At 50.1% G+C, this 19,736-nt stretch overlaps 9 protein-coding genes across 9 annotated transcripts; 3 read left to right on the forward strand and 6 right to left on the reverse strand.

The window, feature by feature from the left end:
* Window positions 1-421: 421 nt before the first annotated feature.
* Window positions 422-1,920, reverse strand: COCMIDRAFT_7113 (carbohydrate-binding module family 35 protein; the record flags this gene model as incomplete). The annotated part of the gene is made up of 4 exons (XM_007691841.1): window positions 422-1,243; window positions 1,296-1,656; window positions 1,714-1,781; window positions 1,831-1,920. The coding sequence occupies 4 exons, from the start codon at window positions 1,918-1,920 to the stop codon at window positions 422-424; spliced, it is 1,341 nt and encodes a 446-aa protein (XP_007690031.1).
* Window positions 1,921-4,743: 2,823 nt separating this feature from the next.
* COCMIDRAFT_7114 (uncharacterized protein) lies at window positions 4,744-6,480 on the forward strand (the record flags this gene model as incomplete). Its single annotated transcript, XM_007691842.1, has 1 exon — window positions 4,744-6,480. The coding sequence occupies one exon, from the start codon at window positions 4,744-4,746 to the stop codon at window positions 6,478-6,480; it is 1,737 nt and encodes a 578-aa protein (XP_007690032.1).
* Window positions 6,481-6,586: 106 nt separating this feature from the next.
* Window positions 6,587-8,905, reverse strand: COCMIDRAFT_7115 (uncharacterized protein; the record flags this gene model as incomplete). Its single annotated transcript, XM_007691843.1, has 2 exons — window positions 6,587-7,693; window positions 7,745-8,905. The coding sequence occupies 2 exons, from the start codon at window positions 8,903-8,905 to the stop codon at window positions 6,587-6,589; spliced, it is 2,268 nt and encodes a 755-aa protein (XP_007690033.1).
* Window positions 8,906-9,155: 250 nt separating this feature from the next.
* Window positions 9,156-9,631, reverse strand: COCMIDRAFT_38620 (uncharacterized protein; the record flags this gene model as incomplete). The annotated part of the gene is made up of 4 exons (XM_007691859.1): window positions 9,156-9,221; window positions 9,276-9,299; window positions 9,350-9,490; window positions 9,548-9,631. The coding sequence occupies 4 exons, from the start codon at window positions 9,629-9,631 to the stop codon at window positions 9,156-9,158; spliced, it is 315 nt and encodes a 104-aa protein (XP_007690049.1).
* A 588-nt stretch (window positions 9,632-10,219) lies between these two features.
* Window positions 10,220-11,080, forward strand: COCMIDRAFT_100858 (uncharacterized protein; the record flags this gene model as incomplete). The annotated part of the gene is made up of 3 exons (XM_007691864.1): window positions 10,220-10,515; window positions 10,536-10,552; window positions 10,740-11,080. 3 exons carry the CDS (start codon window positions 10,220-10,222, stop codon window positions 11,078-11,080), a joined length of 654 nt encoding a protein of 217 aa, XP_007690054.1.
* Window positions 11,081-11,203: 123 nt separating this feature from the next.
* On the reverse strand, window positions 11,204-16,145 carry COCMIDRAFT_7118 (uncharacterized protein; the record flags this gene model as incomplete). The annotated part of the gene is made up of 3 exons (XM_007691844.1): window positions 11,204-12,886; window positions 12,937-15,975; window positions 16,029-16,145. 3 exons carry the CDS (start codon window positions 16,143-16,145, stop codon window positions 11,204-11,206), a joined length of 4,839 nt encoding a protein of 1,612 aa, XP_007690034.1.
* A 211-nt stretch (window positions 16,146-16,356) lies between these two features.
* On the forward strand, window positions 16,357-17,068 carry COCMIDRAFT_28082 (uncharacterized protein; the record flags this gene model as incomplete). The annotated part of the gene is made up of 3 exons (XM_007691851.1): window positions 16,357-16,481; window positions 16,658-16,962; window positions 17,010-17,068. The coding sequence occupies 3 exons, from the start codon at window positions 16,357-16,359 to the stop codon at window positions 17,066-17,068; spliced, it is 489 nt and encodes a 162-aa protein (XP_007690041.1).
* A 358-nt stretch (window positions 17,069-17,426) lies between these two features.
* On the reverse strand, window positions 17,427-17,861 carry COCMIDRAFT_38623 (uncharacterized protein; the record flags this gene model as incomplete). Its single annotated transcript, XM_007691860.1, has 2 exons — window positions 17,427-17,546; window positions 17,616-17,861. 2 exons carry the CDS (start codon window positions 17,859-17,861, stop codon window positions 17,427-17,429), a joined length of 366 nt encoding a protein of 121 aa, XP_007690050.1.
* Window positions 17,862-18,212: 351 nt separating this feature from the next.
* Window positions 18,213-19,316, reverse strand: COCMIDRAFT_7120 (uncharacterized protein; the record flags this gene model as incomplete). The annotated part of the gene is made up of 1 exon (XM_007691845.1): window positions 18,213-19,316. One exon carries the CDS (start codon window positions 19,314-19,316, stop codon window positions 18,213-18,215), a length of 1,104 nt encoding a protein of 367 aa, XP_007690035.1.
* Window positions 19,317-19,736: the final 420 nt, after the last annotated feature.

Here is a 19,736-nt window from a genome sequence, read left to right on the forward strand (position 1 = left end):
GATCAACACCAAATCTTTTTGCAATTTCTGTATATGTAAAAGGCTCGTCAGGCTCTAAGGCATTAATAGCTGCAATTGCAGCCTCAATATTGCTCATGGTGGTGGAGATACAAGGTGTTGAAGTTGTGGTAGTTGCAAGGCCGCGTGTGCGCGAGGTGGTGGTGTGCGCGAGGTGGTGGGGCACGGTATCCGTCACGTTACGTCATGTTAAATATCCACCAATACATATGTACATTTTCTTAGATTGAGAAGAAAGAATAGAGACATCACTAGTAAATATTTTCAAGATTAGAAGTTACTTCGGACGTCGTCAGAATCATGGCTCAGCTAAATTATATACACATCTGACTTCCTTAGCCTAAGCCTGACTCTTTTGCGAGCTGACATCTTGTTCGTGAAGTACCCGACCATATGTCGTAACTTAGTTCACAGGCACAAACACCCGATCAATATCAGGTCCCCACCCTCCATTGTTCCCCGCAATCTTAATCTCATTGCTACCCTGGTTCAAGTCAACATGTACAACCGAGCTGCCCGGGTCGCCTCCACCATGCGGAACAAACGCAACCTTTTGTGTCTTCCCGTTGACAGTGACATCTGCGTACCGCTGCGTGCTATCGCCATTGAGGTACTTGATCCTAAGAGTGGTGCGCGTCGTAGCCGAAGACTGCGCATTAGCAAATGTGATGGCGCCTGATGATGTACCGCCAATGTACCCTGCTGATTGCGAACCCGAGCAAGAAGAGCAAGAGAGAGTGCGTGCGCCGCCAGCCAGTGTTGCGGATTCGCCCTCGTAGGCGTTTTCGGTGGGCCCGGCAGTCATGGCGCCAGTGCTGGGATTGATGATCCAGTTCACCGCGTTCTTCATGGTCGCAGTTGTTCCGGAGATTTGCAGCGGAAGCCAGATGTACGTGCTTCGCATGAGGTTTTCGCTGTGCCATCGGTCGCCCATGTACATGAAGCTGTTGCCGACAGGAAGGACAAAGGTCGTTTGAGACGCGTACGTGTTGGATCCTGAGTCTGCGAACTTTTTCCAGGCAGACCACGGACCGGAAAGAGAGGTTGCGGTGCTGTAGTAGTTGTCGTTTGGGTTCCAGCCGGTAAGTTGTGAGGCAAACATGAAGTATACGCCGTTGCTCTTGATCACGGCCGGTGATTCGTATTTTTCGGCCCATTTGTAGACATTGGTCGTGACGTTCAGATAGTCGTCGGAAAGGGCATTGATGCGAAGACCGTTTGCGCGCTACTTTTGTTAGTGATATGTAGATATCGAGAAGCCAGGGGAAGAGTCGTACATCCTCTGTCAGCAAATAACCCTTTCCATCGTCATCGACAAACACACCCGAATCTCGACTCTCGAATCCGAGCGGTCTCTCACTCCGCAGGTAAGTATACTTTCCGCAAACGGAGTCGCCAATAGCTACACCGATTTTCGCATCCTTGTAATCCGAGCTATCGATGTGCATCCAAAGCAGATATTTGCCAGTTTTCTTGTTGTGAATGACTTTTGGTCGCTCAATGACACGGTTGGGGCCCGTGTCTCCGGATGTGGTGCGCGAAAGAATTGCGCCCTCGTAAGTCCATTCTACAAGGTTGCTCGAAGAATAGCAATTGATGTTCTGGAAAGCACTTCCGTTTGTTTTGTCTTCGCCGACCCTTGAAACATGTTAGTGGCCACCCAGGGTATGTATTATGTTGGGCCATTTGGCGTACCAATACCACTTTGCTCCATCTTTTATCATACCTCCGCCATGAGCTTGGATGTGTTGACCGATGTTTGTCTGGGTATAACTTAGTCAAAGTTGACTCCATGCTGAAAAATTAACATACTGCCGTCCATGTGGCCCCCGGTACGATTTGCAGCGATGCCGTCGCGACTGAAGCCAAAAGGCTCAGACTTGCGACACTGAAAAGGCGCATTATGAGGACGTGTGATGCAATCGACTATAGCAACTTCGCGCAAATACAGGAACACACCGTATTTATAGTTTTTTTCCGCTTTGCTGGGAGCTTATTGACGGAACGTAAGACTGCGTCTTAAGCGGTCACGAGTAAAGCGCATCGTTGCAATAACCCAGGGGTGGTGTATTGCAGGGTCGATTACAGCAAACTAGCTTGAGATTAAACCACAAATCAGCCTCTTGAAATTGAGAACCCAGATTTTAAACTTCTACTCCTGACTGTTCGGGCGTAATCTTTACCCGCAAAATATAGCCGGGGCAGGGATCGACAAAAGGATGGTGGGGAAGCACTAGTGTAGTGAGTATACTTGAAGAGAGTTATTCTCCGGGATCGAGCTCATTTGAGCATTCGATAATTGTATCGACCCCTGCGCATAACGTACCATCGCTTTTCTGCTTGGTGGTATTAATCCGCGTCACACAGGATTGCCGAGCGTTGAAAACACACGTGAGTACATCCTTGCAAAGATCTCGGGAGCTTATCACCGAGTGGTAACCCATCCGATATGCAGACCATCGCATGACGTCGATTGCATCAATACGAATTTAGAGTGTGAAGCCTGAAGAGGCAGGTCCGAGACTAAAAGACGTTGCTAGGCTATTTCAAGTACAAAGTTGGCTTGAAGAAGTGAGGGGTGAGTCGTATACATACGCATGTGATTAGCATACTGACCGTTGCGTTACGTGGGCAATGGATCAAGCAAGAGTGGAACTTGCAACACCCACAGATCAATATCGGGGAATGCACTCCGTAAGGATTAGCACTGGTATAAAAGTGTATGATTGGTGCAACTAGATGGCAGCACGCCGCTTCATACTTGCGCGCTTTCGTCGGGACAACGAACTAACTGCCAATACCTCATACTTGTGGTACCCATTGTGTAGTTTGTTCGGCATGCGTTGCTTGCCATTTCTGTTGCCTGCAAAGCATTTGACGCGCGTGTGCACTCTCGACAGTAAATGCGACTTCCGAATGTAAGAACAGTATGACATGCTACTGAACCAAAAATAGCATTCGGCAGCCCATTGAATAAACAGGGGTAACACGGTACTAATCTTGCTCAGAAAGTTCTCAAGTCATTGGTACACTTTGTTCTCTTGATTGTGTACCTGAGGACTATGTGGGCTCTTTCTCGCAATAATATCTATGCGGGCTCGTGTTATGGATCTTGATCAAACTACAAGGCATCAGAAGATATGAGAGAGCCCCTGGTTCATTGAGTAATCTAGTATGGCTGTTGGTTGCGGCGCATTGTTCGCGGGGTGCGAAGGGAAAGCTACATAGATGCTGGGGTGTACGCAACACTGGGGAACCATCTCGAACTTTAAACCCAGGCTTCGAAATTTTGCAGCCTACACAGGCGGGAAACTCAGATACAGTCAGCACTTGTTTCTAGTCCTTGTCATGCTGCGTCATGTAATCGAGGAAATAGGCTTGGCGAGCGGAAGAAGCGCTCCCCTTCAACCTTCTCTCACTACATGCGCTACGATTATTGATGTGTCGAAGCCTCAAAGGTGCGTATATCTCATCAAATAAGTCAGCTGTTTGTAGGAGATAGTTTCAAAAACTTTGACCTACATCTACAGATTTTACCTCAGATTTCGAAGGCATCGGGGACTTGAAACTCAACATAAGAGAGGGGCAGCCGATGCGCCATTATATGGCGTAACTTAGGCATGCACTATTCAATGTGCAGAGGCTGACATTCTTAGAACGATCAAAAATTATTTTTCAATTTGGTGTTTTGTTTTCCGATCCCCCTCGAACAGGATAAACTATATTGAAGCGCTACTTTGTGCTAACATAGCCATAGCAGTATGGCGCACGAGAGCTTTTGTTGCATGACTGCAATCCCAACCGATTTTTCACTTAGGGTAGCTTGTGTATGGAATATCCCTTTAGTGATAGAGCAGTATGTTTACAGTGTCTTACCGCAACAGGCTTCTGTGACTGTATACAATGTCATGATTCACCATGGACAGGCCATTGTGCGCTTCAACTCTGTGAATTAGAAATGCAAGACGTTGAATTGTAGATGTACCCATGGTAGCTTGACAATGTATCGGTTACCCACTATATTTATCTTTCCATCTTTTCCTGTATGCTTGCGTTCGTCACCTAGCCTTGCATCAATCACCCTTGTTTATCATAACTAACTCAACCTTCATCATGCGCTACATTCCTTTTCTCCTAGCTATACTCGCTATCTCAGGGGTATCAAATGGTATGGAATTCTATGAGCCACCAAAATTTGACTCAACCACGTATTGTGAGGAGAATATGGCTCCTGCTAGAGTTGAAGCAGACCAGTTTAAGACGATTTTTGAAAAAGGTGAACTGCCTACATCATCGACCGTAGCCATAATTGTTGCATTGACAGCATCTATTCTACTTTGCGGTAGGGATTAGGAAGAAAACTATCTCATCAGCGAGCGGAAAGAAACGTCTCATTGAGGCAGATGTTAGGTATGGAAGACTCCTTGGTGGTCGCTGGTAGGACTCAAGATGTTCACGTGTAATATTTCCCAACAGCAGAGAGAATTGAACAATATCATGCTTTTGTTACAGATACATTTCCCAAGATGTGGTGTTTCAAAGCCTCAAAATGTGTTGCGGTGGACAATTGTGATTGGAATGCAGGAGAGAGACCCGATTAGGCCTAGCGTTGTCTGCGGAGTTCTCGGAGGTGCCAAGAGAATGTTTGCATTGTTTGCAGTCGTGCCCAAAAAATCCCAAAGACATTGATTGACGTCGACATCCCAGCAGAAACTGATTGCAGTCATGGGGCCTTCACGAGCATATGTTCCTTCAAGGGCGCTGATCCGAGCCCTCTCGCGGCCACAGCCTAGAAGGTGTCCGCTCGCCCATCCTCTTCCAGTCCAGTTTCTCCGTGGGAAACGCTCTAAAGCCACCAAAGATGAAAAAGTACGCCAGAATGCTGATGTGGAACCAAGCCCATCGGTACTGGAGTGTATCAAGGGCTCGCGATCCATATTCGATGATGATGAAAGGATGGATAAAGCAATGCGCCCATTATCCGACGCCGAACTGGAGCGCGACGATCTTCCCGTCATCAATTGGTACGAACAGGATCTGGACAAGGGTACGCCTCAGCGCCTCATTGAGCGCATAGCAACTGTCGAGGACCGCAAAAGGGACAAAGAGATGTACACAATGATAGAAGAGTCACAAAAGAACCCCCATTACGACGATGCCAAATTGAACCGACGCCTCATTGACAGCCTTCTTTCGAACCCGAATTTCGCCGAGTTGACGGAAGAGCTGAAGGATATCAAACAAAGTATCAAATCCAAGGAAGAGCTTGAAGCCATGGATGAAGAGGATGCACTCGAGGCTGGAGCAAGCAGCAAAGAATTTAACGCAGGTCTACGAATGGCCACGCACGAGGCCATACAAGAACTCATCGACGACCCAGATATTGGTGATGCAAAGGCAGACTTGCAAGAAGTCATTGACAAGATGCCAGAAATGGAGGACATTGACAACCCCGAGTTCCAACAAATATTGCAAAAGGCTATGGCTAAGCTAGAAGGCAACGAGGCTATGAAGAAGAAGATTGCTGCATTGGACGAAGATGTAAATGATGCAGAACTAGAAGAAGAATGGGAGCAGTACCAGAGAAACACCAGTGATGCCATTGTTGAAGCTGAAACGCCAGACGATGACCTTGCCATGCCAACACCAGAAGATATGCAGGATGTGGACAAACTTCTGCATCAGATGCGCGATGTCATGAAGTCACTGGGTGGTGATTCCAACCTCGAGGCCGAACTTGATGCAGCACTTAAGGAAGACCCAACAGGCATACAAGATCAAGAAGGCGTCTTCGAACGCGAAATGGACCCCGAAGAACTAGCCGAAGAACTAAAGAAGCTTGCTCTATCTAAGGCGTCTCAGCCCCCACAGATCGAAGAGGAAGAAGAAGAAGTACCTGCCGAACTACAAGCCAAAGTCGACAAGATTATGGAAGATCCCAAACTTATGGAAAAACTCATGTATATTCAAAAACTCATCTCAGAACATAAGCCGCAACCGGGCGACCTGACGACTCTCGCGCACGAAACAGCGCCAGATCCATACGAGCTCGACGACAGTCGTACTACGACACTCAAGGAGCGCATGGTCATGGCACGTCAGGACCCGGAACACAGCGCTGCTCTCGACCGCCTCTGCGTACACCTTCCGCCCCCATTCAATATCTCGCCTGCCCTCAAGTCCTTCAATCAAGCAATCCAGTTCGCGTACATTGGTGCCAACGACGACATTAGACGTATACTTTGGCGCTCGTACCAGAAAGCACGGTCATTACCAACATTCCTACAGAATATCAGTGATGAAGCGTGGGATATCTTGTACTACTCCCAAGCCGTCACCTGGAGCAGTAATCAAAATCGACAGAATCATCTCAAGGTTCTCCTTGCAGATTTGAATAGTGTTGGCAGAGACGGACCGCCTACACATCCCAGTATGCTTGCAAATGGAGGCGCAGAGTACTAAGCTCTTTTGCGAGAAGTTGTGCTCAAAAAACATTGTACGATAGAACAACGACGAGTAGAATATGATACCCCCTTCCAATCAATCACCATACCATATAACCCCTGCATCACTCACTTCTCCTCTTCAAATCCTCCACCCTAGGCCTCTCATACCAACTCTCATGCTGATAATCCTTCTTGGGGCCCTGTACCTCATACCTGACCATAAACCGCTCAATCCTCACGCCTTTAAACCGAAACTCACACGTATTCCTATACGTGTCGGGATCGCACCAATGGTACCCCTTTGCCATCCACCCACTCTCTTTACTCTCCGGCGCATAAAACTCCCATGCATTAAACAGCGCACCGACGCTCTCGTTATTGTCCTCGGAAACGAACCATGCCGTGATTTTGTCACGCGCCTCCGAGTATCGGTATACGTAGCGCCGGGTTGCGGGGAAGGAGAGACCGGTGTCCATGGTGAAGGTGCCGTTTTCGATGTAGAGGTATTCTGCGGAGTAGAGTGTGGGGTCTGTGGGTTCGCGCGGATGGAAATGCGCGGTGCCCGTGAAGATGCCGCCGGGGGTGTTGGTGCGGGATTCGATTTTGCGGTGGATGGTCCAGATGCCTTGCATGGCTGTGAAGACAGCTGCGGCGACGAAGCGTGCATTTTCGGAGGATGCTTTGATTAGCTCGGCGACTTCTTGGACGACGTCTTTGGCTTGGGGCCCGGTGTTTGCGCCTTGGTAGCGGGAGGGGAATGCGGGACCGGTTTGTTTGCCGTCGAAGGCAGAGTCGTCGCGGGAGAGACCTGCTTCCCGTGCGAATTCTTCGATTAAGCCGACGTAGTCTGACATCCAGAATTGTGGGACTTGGAGAGGCTCTTTCTTCATGGCTTCGCGCATATGCTTTGCAGTGTCTGGCTTGTAGATATCACGGTCTGGGGATTCGAGAAGCTTGGTTGTTTCCTGCTTGGCCCAGGTTTCTGCGAGAAAACGAGCTTGAGTCTCCATTACTCCCCAGTAAGGTCCTTCATAGAATCCAACGAAGCCAAGGGTGGGGAACTTGTTGGCAAATATAGAGCCGCGTGAGAGAACGAACGGTATTCGTGCATTTGGTAATGTATCTTTGTCGCTTAGCAGTTCCCTCACCTGCGGGTCAAGCCAGTCGAGGTCAGTCTTGTATCCCGTAGCTTCGATTATACCAGTCACGTCAGTGAGTTTGCTGGTACCCTAGTAGACATTAGTGATTCTGTAGATTTGTAACGATGAGCAATAACTCACAGCTGCCTCCTTCTCCGGGGTATGATACCATGGCTTGTACTGTTTTAGTTCGATGTCGAAAAGATCGCTGTCCGACTGCTGATTGACCTTATCTACCCAGCCCTGCACTGGCACAATGGTCCCATCTCTTACAAACTCCATATACGTATCTGTGATACCAGTGTACCCAGGATGTTGCATGTGTTCCGGATCGTATGTCAGATTCGGATACCCAAAATCACTCTGGTCGCCTCCTAAACTCGACCTCAAAAAGTCATGACCCTTTTTCGCCTTCTCAGGCGGTACAGTGGCGATGGCTGCTGCTATCTCTCCATCACCACGTCGTGAGAGGTTGTAGAGAATGAGGTCAAGGGGAAGAAACTTGGGCGCTTGATTGAATTTTCCGTCTTGGTCTTGCGGGTCTTGGGGCAGATATCGCTGCAGGCAATAGAAAGGTCGATTGAAAACATGATAGACTGTGCTCGCAGCATGAACAGGCTTTTCTTTACTAGGCGAATGCCTTGCATTTGAAATCTGAAAGGCCGCTTGTGATGCTGCTTCTGAGCCACTAATGCCCCCTCCAATGACAGCAATCTTTCCAGGCCGCCCACTCAGCTCCGATACATTGCGAAAACGAGAAGAGTGTTGGATGGTTGGAAGATTTTTAGATGCTGAGGGGTCGAAGGATTTGCAGGGTTTGCCAAAGAAGCCGCTTGCGATGATGAGCCGGTCGAACGTGACGGTGGTGTGCTTCCCGGATCCGTCGTCACTCGTTACCTTCCAAGTCTGATTGTCTTGTAGGTGTGCATCGACAACACGCGTTCGAAGGATGATATTTTCAATGATTCCAAAAGTCTCTGCGTAAGTTTCAAGGTATTTCCCAGCTTGCCAAGCTTTGGGGAACATGGGTGGTGCATTTGCGCCAGATTGCAGAACCTCAGGATCAACGGAGTTCCACGAAAGATCAGGAAGAGCCACTGTGAATCTGCTGAGGTTTGTTCGCATATCTGGGCTGCATTTATCGCCAAATCCTCCCCGCTCATCCCTCCACATGCCGCCAACCCGCTCGGCTCTCTCATAGACGGTAACAGTATATCCAGCCTGTTTTAATGTCTTCGCAGTGACTAATCCTGCGGGGCCGGCGCCCACAATCAATACTGAGGTTTCTGCAGGAAGTGCCATTGCAGGTGACTCTTTGTGACGTAAAAGATGCGCCCAATGAAGAATAGGACATCAGAAGCACCTCAAAGGTTATATGTGAGATGAGACTGTATTACAAGTGTAAGAAGGTGGAGCAGAGTAAGACGGTGTTGAGGTGCTTGATGCTGGTGTTGCAGGCGCTAAACGAATGCCCCTCGAAGAATTGACCAATGAAAACATAGTTCAACATAGAATACAATGACAGCTGCAGGACCGATTTACGAAATATATCTTATTCAGTGAGTATACCAGAGTTGATAAGAGTATCTCTCATTGCCTGGAATTGCGTTTTGCCATGCTGCGATAGGATTAGTAAACTGGACAGGTGCTGTGATGCCACGAAGAAACGTACGGAGATCAGGTATCGAATGTGGCCCTAGAGAGCGATTAGCTGGGGTAAGTATCAAGTCATGATTGTTTGCATACTAGGTCAGTTACTTGACGATGTTGTTCAAATTCTGATCTTGCAAACTCTCGCATATCCCTCCTTGCCGCTTCATCAGGGATGTTGGCCGTACTCCGAACAATGTCTCGCCACAATGCCAGCACGCGCTGTCGTTGAATGAACTGCGTAGAAGTCAGCCCGTTTCAATTCACTTCTACGAGCATGCAAGTATCACGTACGTGGTCGAGGCTAACAGGACTTTTCCCTCGAGCGCCAAGCCGAGAAAGAGGCTTGGACGCTACCGTCGCATACCTTCGCAGCATGCCCTCGATTTGATTCAACAAATATAATCCGCCTGGACTTGAGGATGCAGAACCACTGACAGGAATGGGTTTTGGTAGGATGAACGAGGCTCTTCACAATGATGCAGACTGACGTAAAGAGATGAACTAGACCGTGATGGCGCTAGATCCGCGACGACGCCGACGTGGGACCGCGGCAGACAACGACTTGCACTCGAGATCGGATGGCGACGCGTAGCTAGGCTTGCAGGCCATAGAATGCCTGGTTGCAGAAAGCGTGATATATATCAAAGTATTCAATATTCCAGGTATAGGAAAGTTGGGTAGCAACAACCTTTCGATTCTTTTGTACGTAGACTTCAAATCAAAATGACGATCTGCCCCGCGACGCGTTCCCCACAACGCGCCCTTCACCCCACCAGCAATACACACGCACAAGGGCCAACCGCGAATCGCTCACCTTTGTTAAATCAGTGCATTTGAATGAAATAGTTGTCTAGGCGGTGAAATCAGGAAATCACCATCCAAGCCACCGACCTTGTCCCATTAGTTCAAGAAAAACCAAGGTCTTCTCCGCCAATTCGCCTTAATAGGCCCTAAATAATCAACATGCCTCACGCCGTCCAACGCACACTTACAGTAAAAAAGCTATTCGAGCAAGACATAGCCGGTCTCAAATCCTACGAGTCACCAAATCAACCATGTCCACTAAAGTTCGATCTCGTAACCTCAGCCACCCAACTCAAAGAAGAAGACCTCCAAGCCTGCCTCGAGCTAATAGAGCAAACATCCGGCGACGATTACCGCGCCTCGAGAATCGGCTGGAACACGCGCAAAAAGCGAGAAGAAATGATGGACAAAGACATGATATACCTTCTCGTCCGGCGAGCCAACCCCGACACAGTGTCTGCACCTGACCCCAAAGACCACCAACAACAGCAAGTCGAGCAAGCCACGCGCTCAGAAAACAGGTCGAGCAGCGACCAAGAAACCGTCAGTTCCAAGAGGCGAAAGCTGGACGTACCATCCCCACAACAGCCCCAACTAGATGACCTCGAACAACTAGCCCAAACCTACACCTTCACCTCCACCCCCTCACCTCCCCCACCACCACCACCACCACCATCAGCATCCCCCAACACCCCCATCCTTGGCTTCACCTCCTTCATGTTCACCTGGGACGACCCACCCCACCAAGACCGCGCCGTCGTCTACATCTACGAGATCCACCTCTCCCCTACCCTGCGCAAGCAGGGTCTGGGCTCACGACTAATGAGCTTCGTGGAAGCCGTCGCGCGCGCCTGCAGTATCGAGAAGACGATGCTAACCGTCTTCGTAGCGAATGCGGGAGCGAAGAAGATGTATGAGAAGTTGGGGTATGAGAGGGATGAGTGTAGTCCTGTTGATCGGGTGATGCGGCGGAAGGTGGTTAGAGCAGAATACGTTATTATGAGTAAGGCTGTCTCTTGAGACATCCATCATCCAAGGAAGTTGATAGTAGGAGGTTGGAAATTGGTATCGTTGTATTTACCATACGAGATATACAGCAGAAAAGAATAAGTGAATGTACACAAATAGTCATCTATAGTAAATCTACGGCCGCGCAAACCCACACGACAAAAGCCGCTTAACTTTCGACACACCCGCGCTCTTCTCCTTCTTTTCTTCTTCTTCTTCCTCGCCAACTACGCGTAGGAAAACTTCATCTAGCGTCGTGGGCGAAACAGAATAATACTCCAACCCCAACACCTCCCTATTCGTCTCCAGCAACTGAATCAACCCGGGTATACCCCCAAGATCCGTCGCCGACCCCACTCTCGTAACATCCCCATCCATCGCCCCCTTACCCCCCTCTTTACCCAAATCCGCAGCCTCCGTCGCCGCACCCTTCAGCACCTTGAACCTCAACTGCCCATGCCCACCCCCTCTAGACCCCCACTTATCAAACTGAACACCGGGGATACTTCGCGCAACCCACTGCTTAACCTGCTCCATTTCCTCTTCGGTAGTTTCAGGCGCGGAATTCAAAACGAGTTGCACAACCCACGCGTCACCGTATTGCTCACCGAGATCCGACACGGTGCCGAGCGCCAGCATCTTGCGCTTCATGATACCCACGCGAGTAGCCAGTTTGTCTGCTTCTTCCATGGAATGCGTAGTGATGAGGAGGGCGCGGCCCGGGGCGGCGACGCCGAGGAGCGTGCGCCACATTACTCGTTTGGCGGCTGCGTCCATGCCGCTTGAAGGTTCGTCGAGGAGGAGGACCGAGGGGTTGCCCATGAGTGCGATTCCCAAGCTTAGTTTGCGCTTGTTACCGCCGGAGAGTTTCGAGGCGAGACGGTCGGCAAAGCGGGTCAGACTGGTTGCTTGGAGGACGGCTTCGACGCTGGCTTTAGGGTCGGGGACGCCGCGGGCGCAGGCGTAGAAGTAGAGGTGTTCTGTAACGGTCATGGTGTCCATGGCATCGAATTGTGGGCAGACTCCGAGGTTGCCTCGGGCGGCGGCGCGTTTCCTGACAATGGAGATGTCTTCGATGAGAACGTCGCCGCCGCCGTTGATGTGAGTTGTAGGGTGGATATCTCCACGGATGAGTGAGATGGTAGAAGATTTTCCAGCACCGTTGGGGCCTAGAAGTGCGAACACTTGACCTTGAGGAATACCGAATGTGATGTCGTTTACAGCGTGATTGGAGCCGAATTGCTTGTGAAGGTGCAGTGCGCGAAGACTGTCTTTGCACTGCTCGGCACGTGCAATCTCCGCTGCGACTGCAGGTGGTACGTTTTCCACGTTCTCTTCGGAATGGTGTTGGCGGCTCTTGTCGCGGTTGAGGAATGGTGGTCGGTACCCAGAATCCCACCAAACCAAAGCAATGAAGAGAACGATGATTTGGACGACGAGATACAAGATCGGGCCGCCGTAGACAGTGATGGCACCGGGGTAACTTGGGATCTTGGTACCATCGCATAGAATACTGAATGAGTTGAGCGAAAGCAGCTGCGTTCTCAACAAACTTGCCGAGGGCGAGATTATCGAGACGGTCCAGTGAAAGTAATCAATGTATGAGTCGATAGCGTAAGCAGGAGCGTAGGTGAGAATCGCCATGTATCCAATGAAATAGATGAGGTAAAGCGAGACCATGCCTCCAGCCGCGAAAGCGAATGCCGCAAGCTGCGAAGTAACGACGATCGAAATAAGGTACGAGAAGAGAATCGCGCATAATCCGTACAGGAAGAAGACGACGAAGAGGTACCCCGGGGCGTAAAATGCACTCGATGCCTAAGTTAGAGTTAGTGTAGGTTACATCTACAGATGCTTGATTGACTTACTGCGACAAAGATGATTGTCGTAATAGCGGAAATTATAAGCACGAATATAAAATCAAAAGCCGTATACGCTAGCCACAAAGGCACGGCACGGATACCATTACTGTAATGCAAAGCTCGAACATTTCTCAACCGTTCTTGAGTAGGGTATAAAGCGAACAAGGCCGGGTAAACACACATGGCAAGGCCGAAGTAAAGGGTAAGTTGGAGAGTATCTCCCATGTTAGGAGCAAACGGGACGGCAAACTGCTGGTACTGCGTCGCAATCGTAATGTTGCTAGCAATATTGTCAAGTGTGTTGAGTGTTATCAGACCGCCAACCACACCTCCGTTAGCGAGGTACGCCATGGTAAGAGGTCCATTTTGATTCACGAAGAATCCACCGGGCGTGATGTTGCGGAAGCGGGTCTGGACAAAGCCGTTGAAATCGTCGAGCGTATCCACAATGTTGAAGTCGTTCTCTCGAATACCAGTCCTTTGTATGATGGTCTCTACCGCGGGACCGACAGTGCTGCGTGGTCCAATTGGAATCAATGGTTTTCGGCGAGCGCTTGAAAGCGAAAAGATTTCTGGATCGTTGGAGGCGGCGCCCGGATCGCATCCGACAGCTTTGTAGCCCTGAAGGAAGAGCGTTACCAAGCCAGCGGCAGCGATAGGAAGAATCAGTGCGAAGACATACGGCCAGAAGTTGCGTTTGACGATAGTGACTCGCTTTTGTATCAAGATCAATACTTGCTGGAAAAGTCCGGTACCGCGGCCTTTGCCCATCTCAAGCCTCTTCTCCGAGTCCGAGATATTATCCAAAGGCGCATCCGTATCCTTTTCAGAATTGGCGGCATGCTCGCCATGCTCAGCATCCATGAGGTTATATTCCTTGACTTCTTCAGCGTTCGCCAGAAACACATCTTCGAGTGTTGGTCCAACGATATCATAATTCTTTACACCGTGATCTCGCAAGACGTCCACGAATCTAGTCGCAGGGAGCGCATCAGCAAACTGGTACTGAACCATGCCTTCGGAAGGCGAAGGCTTCTTGACTGCATCAACAGGTGGTTTGACCGGAGCGCTCTTGGGATAAGTGACATGGTATCCAGCGCCGACCTCATGTTTGAGCTGGACAGATGTGCCCATGGTCTTGAGTACACCGCGGGAAAGAATAGCGACGTAATCCGCAAGAACATCGGCTTCGTCGAGGAAATGGGTAGTGAGTAAGAAAGTGCGATCGCCACGCTCAGCAAGCAAGATTTCCCAGATCTTTCGTCGAGATAGGGGGTCCAAACCAGAAGAGACTTCGTCAACGCAGCAGACCTTGGAGCCACCGGTGAACATCATTGCGAGTTGAAGCTTGCGCTTTTGACCGCCAGAAAGTGTGCTTGATTGCGCCTTCATCTTATGACCTAGATCGCAAGCGCGGATGAGATCTTCAATCTTTTCCTTCGAGTCAAACTCGCCAGTAGACTTGAGCTGGTTGAACAAGCGGACGTGCTCGTAAACATTGAGTTCATCCCACATGACGTTCTTCTGGGGACAGAGACCAAGTCCACCAGTACCGTCAATCTCAATAGCGCCGCTAGTGATGGAGTTGAGACCAGCAATGGCGTCGAGTGTAGTAGACTTTCCACTACCGTTTGCACCGAGCAACACCATAATCTGGCCCTTGCGTGCCTTCATACTGAAGTTGTCTACAGCGATAACCGTCTCTGGGGGCTTTATTCCGAACTTGGACAATACATTCCTGCGGAACCAGCTAGGAGTCCAGTGTTTGGAGAAGTTTGTAAGGATAATGTTGTGATCTGGCGACGAAGTTGTAGTTTTTCTGTCAGCTGACACGGTGCCGTAGAGCCATCGTTCGACAAGAGCACCAAGAAACGGGTACACAAAAGTGTGGATGATGGCAAAAACCCAAAAGACAATACCGGGAGTCGTCCACACGTGATCCTCGTATACAGGTGAAGCTTCAACCATGTTCATAGCGACGAGTTGTCTTTCAAACCGCGCCACACAAATGGTGAAGAAGACATAGTTGATGGACGGAAAGATCAAACTGAGCACATAAACGGCGGATGTGCTGAACGGACCAGCGACCTGTGCAATGATGGCCAACAGGATGGGAATAATGACAATCGTGATACCAGATAGCTGTGCCTTTCTGAAAAATGCCGCGCCAAAGATTGAGAAGCTCGTTAGGGACAGTCCAGCCAGAACATGGAAGATGATCAAGATGACAGGGTTAGAAGATGAAAAGGCCAGAGCCCAAACTATCGCTCCCATAATGACCCATCCAGGGAAGTAGATGATGTCAAAAGCGATGTGCATGGATAGGAGGCGCGCAAACTGTGTATGCCACGCTTTCTTCGCAGGAGACATTGCTTCCACAAGCTGCGAGATGCCGCGTTCTCGCTCTTCGGCCATTTGTCCAGTAAGCTGGTACGTCACACCGCAGATGCCAATGTACAAGGCTGCGCCCATGATGTTAATAAGGGCGCCCATGAAGAGTGTTCGAATTCGATCGTCGTACTCCTTCTGGGTCTTGTCGGTATAAGGATACTCGTTGGTCTCCGGAATTGATCTCGATCCGTCCACAGAAGCGATGGCTTGGTCAATGGCGCGCTGGAAGGGAAGAATGTATATCTGTACATCATTGTCTTTCTGGTCCACGTAGATGTTCTCTCCAAGAGCGCCGTCTGATCGAAGTGTGTAGTTCCAGGCCGGTCCTCGTCCCTCATTAGGACTGGAGTAGAACGAGGCAGCGCCAAAGCAAGTACTGGCGCCGCGCAGTGAGCTCGCACATGTTGTGAGAAGCTCCACTTCTGATCCTATCGTAATAGCCTGTAGCCCTGCGTCGCGCACTGTTGTAGATAGTTGGTCGATGACCTGATCAATCTGACCACCAGTGTTGCCATTATTTACAAAGATAACCTTGTCACGGCCGCCTTGAGCAGCAGCGAGAGCGTCGGGAAAGGATCGAATAGGGGACGGGTTGCCGATGCCGAACTCGGAGGGTGGTACGAAGAAGTTCTTAGCATATGTAATGAAGAACATCTATGTACGTCATGGTTAGCCAGTGGCGTGCTGTAAAGGACCTGAAGACATACAAAAATGATGGGAGCCCAGAATGCGCGCACACTCGTGAAGAACCACTGGCGCACAAAGACGACGACGAGCGTCTTCTTCGTGAGGATCCATGTCTGACTTGCGATTGCGCCAGCCATGATGGCTGTATGTGCCCGCTATGGGTGCGCTGGTGGTGTAGAGGTTGTGCCTAGCCGCCAATCGTCGCTATCGTCGTCGCCTTAATGTTTGGGTGTTTACTCTTTAATTATTCGAGGGGCCGAAAGCATCGCTCCTTGCGCTTTAGAAACAAGCAAAAAAGGGTATCAAACAGAAAGCGGAAGGAAACGACTCAAGCAGGATGAAAGAGACATGTCATTAGCTAGTGGAGGCAAACTCGTTGGCCAACATTTCCACGTCGTACTCAGCGTATATGGCACGACGCCGAGCAGAAGAGGTCTTGTCGAACGCCCTGAAAACGCACCATCCCTGTTGAAGTGCGCGCGTTATGATCCCCATCGGTGTTGGCGTGCCGGCGGGGTGCCAAAGGCGCGCATGGAAAAAGTGGACTGCTCTTTGGCCCGAGCTATGCTCTTCTTTCTCAACTCCGTGGCGACCAAAACGTTTCTCCGTCGCATAATCTACCCGATTCTGCTGCTACTTCGACATGTAGAGATCGTAAATGTCGTGCCCATGGCGGTGAGGCACATACAGCGAAAGTACTTTTTTCCAGTGCTTATTACCGTAGCAAAAGTGCCTCGGCGGCAGAGACAGCCATTACATCCGCCCAGACCACGCCCAGTCGCCGAGTCTTGCTGGTGACCAGCGAGCCGCTACTCGGTGCTCAAGAATCGCGATGGCCGATGGAGACGACAAGACCTCGCGTAGAGCCCCCTGGCGCGGCTGTGCCCTTTGCTCTTAATCACATGCGCGTCATCGATTTTCGAGCCACACAACGGCCTACCGTGATTCGGTCCTGTAAGACGGATTAGAAGGGCCGACGCGAGCTGGTAAGAATTGAACAGGGCAATCGCGCAAGCTTCGCAAGCGTTACCAGTGCCCTGGGATACTTTCGTCTACGTAGACAGCATGTGTAAAAAGGAGGGTTTGGAGGGGTCAGAACGTTAAAGTTAGTATTTGAGGCAACGTTCTGTTGCGCAACTCAATGCGGCAAGTCTTGGCGACAGTCACGTGCATTCTCAGTACAGCCAATTGCATACTAACTTCATAAAATCATGTCCATGAGAGATTGATTGTATGATTGGAGTCTCTACAGTCGAATAGATACTCCTCAATTGGAACCTAGAGTAGGAAATACTGCGCATTCCGGCCCTATAAGCTCGCAGTCCCATACCCATACCGAGTCCATATTCCTAGCTAACTGCCATACACCTAATGGCACCCAGAACCCCAGGTATTCAGTTACCCAGGTACCCATTGGCTCACTCCCCACCAGTCTTAGTCTTCGGTTTAAACCCAGCCGCAGCCTTCAACTTCTCCAGAGTCTCCCGCGTCTTCTCGTCAACCGCATTGGGCAGGTGCACAAGCTTACAGCAGTTATCCTATCATACACTCCATTAGTCACCTTTTCTCCCTCTTCCTCAAGCAACAAGAGATGTTGATGAACTTACATAAGCCCGAACCTTGATGTTATACTGATTACTCAACATGCAATACTCGATCCACCGACAAGACTGCAAATCATCAAACTGCTTCTTGCACTTGGGGCTGCAAGCGCCATCGCGCGTCTCGAGCGTGAGACGGTTGTTGGCGAGGGCTGCACTCTGCGTGGTGGAACTCATTTCTGCAGGGAGTGCGGTGGTGAAGCCGAAGAGGAGGAGGAGAAAGAAGAAGTGGAGGATGTTGGAGAAATGCATAGTGGACAATGTTTTGAAAGTGTGGTGTTAATTGAGAAAAGCGTATGTTGGTAGAAGTAGAAGTAGAGGGAGCGGAATGGCGGAGGGAGGTTGTATAGTAAGTTGTTTGCTACGAAAGCAAACAGTGAGCCAGGTAGTGAATGAAGCCGTCATAATATCAACATAGACAAACGAGCAAAGTGAATCACTTACGTCTATCCACCTTCACTTCTCTCCTCCCTAGATCACCTTCTTATATCCCAGTCGTCACACCAGCAAAGACAGACACCCATGACATCTCAAACATTTTCAATATTTACTGTTTAAAACCCCAGAGTATCCAGACTCATCTCATACATGCTACATACAGCTTTACCGCTCCAAACTCCTCCTCGGCGTATTCGTAGCAGGCAACTCACTAATCGCAACACCAATCCCATCCAGCTCCACCGGTCCTGTAAGCCCTTCTCTCTGTCCCGGCACAGGCTCTCGTACGCAGAGACTATTCGCGTCTTCATCATCGCGCTCTAGCAGGATACTGAGCACGTGTCCGCGCTTCTTCATCACCATGCCGTACCCGATGTTCGAGACAGTGGTTTCTTGCATGCCGGCGGGGTACGAGGGCGACATGGGACTGATGGGATAGGGATTGTTTGCGTCTGTAGACCAAGCACCTGTGTCCTGGCTTCCGCGTGGGACGGCTTCGTTAGTCGGTGGTAATGGTTGGGTGGTATTTGCGGTTTTTGCGGCTGCCACTTGGCGCTTTAGGCGGCGGATGTACCAGATGAGGATTATGCCAGCGATGATGGGAAGGATCGAGACGCTGATGCCTATTCCTGCTTTTGCACCTGGGGAAAGCGTGGATGAATCCGATCCAGGTAATGCGGGTACTGCTGTTCCTGTCGGTGAAGGCGTCTCGCTGGCTGGTTGTGATGAAGAACGTGGCGGGTTTACAGAAGTCACAGTCGGTGTACTAGCCGGTGACGTAGACTGAATCGCATTCGAGGTTTGTGATACTGTCGCAGTATTTGTCGACGACCCAGTCGGCACTGCAGCCTCTTGACCATTAGAAGGCGTACGCGACGCCGTGCTCGCACTCGTACTCGAGCTTGCGATCGATGACCCTCCATCATCAGCCATAACACTCCTGCACCATCCCTGAACCTTCGCATCTGCGTCATCTCGTTGCACGCTTCCACACCCTTGCGCAATACACGCCGAAGAAGCCTGCATCAACTTCCCGCCCTGACAATGGCACGTAAAGTCCGCCTCACCCGCACACCCATCTTGTACCAGTTCCGTAATCAAGCATCGCAGCGCACATCCTGGCAGCTGCAGCCCAGCAATAGGAGACGCCTGGCGCGGGTATATGGCATGCGGTATTGCTCCGACAAAGTGTTGTATGAGGGTACTGGCGACGAGAACGGAGATGCTGAGACGGTGCAGTGTCGAAAGCGGAGTCATAGGTATCCGCATATTAGTACTCGCCGATATACACGTTCTCAGGCTCCGTTCCTCCCAAACCGGTCGATAAATGATAAGACCGAGTCGTACTGGCCTTGATTTGGCGGCAAGAATTTGGAAATAAAGAAGAAATAATAATGGAGCGTTTACTCCTGGGCCCTCAGTTCGGCCGTCCGCGAACCTAGCATTCCGCTGCTTTATCTTGTTTCCCCCCTTTTTTAAACCCTTTCACATAGGAGCAAGAATCCAGTCTTGACTTTCCCGTCGCTTGCAATAAAGAAAAACAAAAAAAAAGTGGTGTGGAGAGAGCAGATGCAGAGGTTGAGACAACAACAGGCGGAACCCCAACCAAGGTAATGTGGCCTTGCCCGCACACACCCAACCCTTCCCAGGTTCTCGATCCAAACGCAGTAACAGACCTTTTTGAAAAAG

This window comes from Bipolaris oryzae, assembly GCF_000523455.1.
Source record: "Bipolaris oryzae ATCC 44560 unplaced genomic scaffold scaffold_111, whole genome shotgun sequence".
Classification (NCBI taxonomy): Eukaryota; Fungi; Ascomycota; class Dothideomycetes; order Pleosporales; family Pleosporaceae; genus Bipolaris; species Bipolaris oryzae.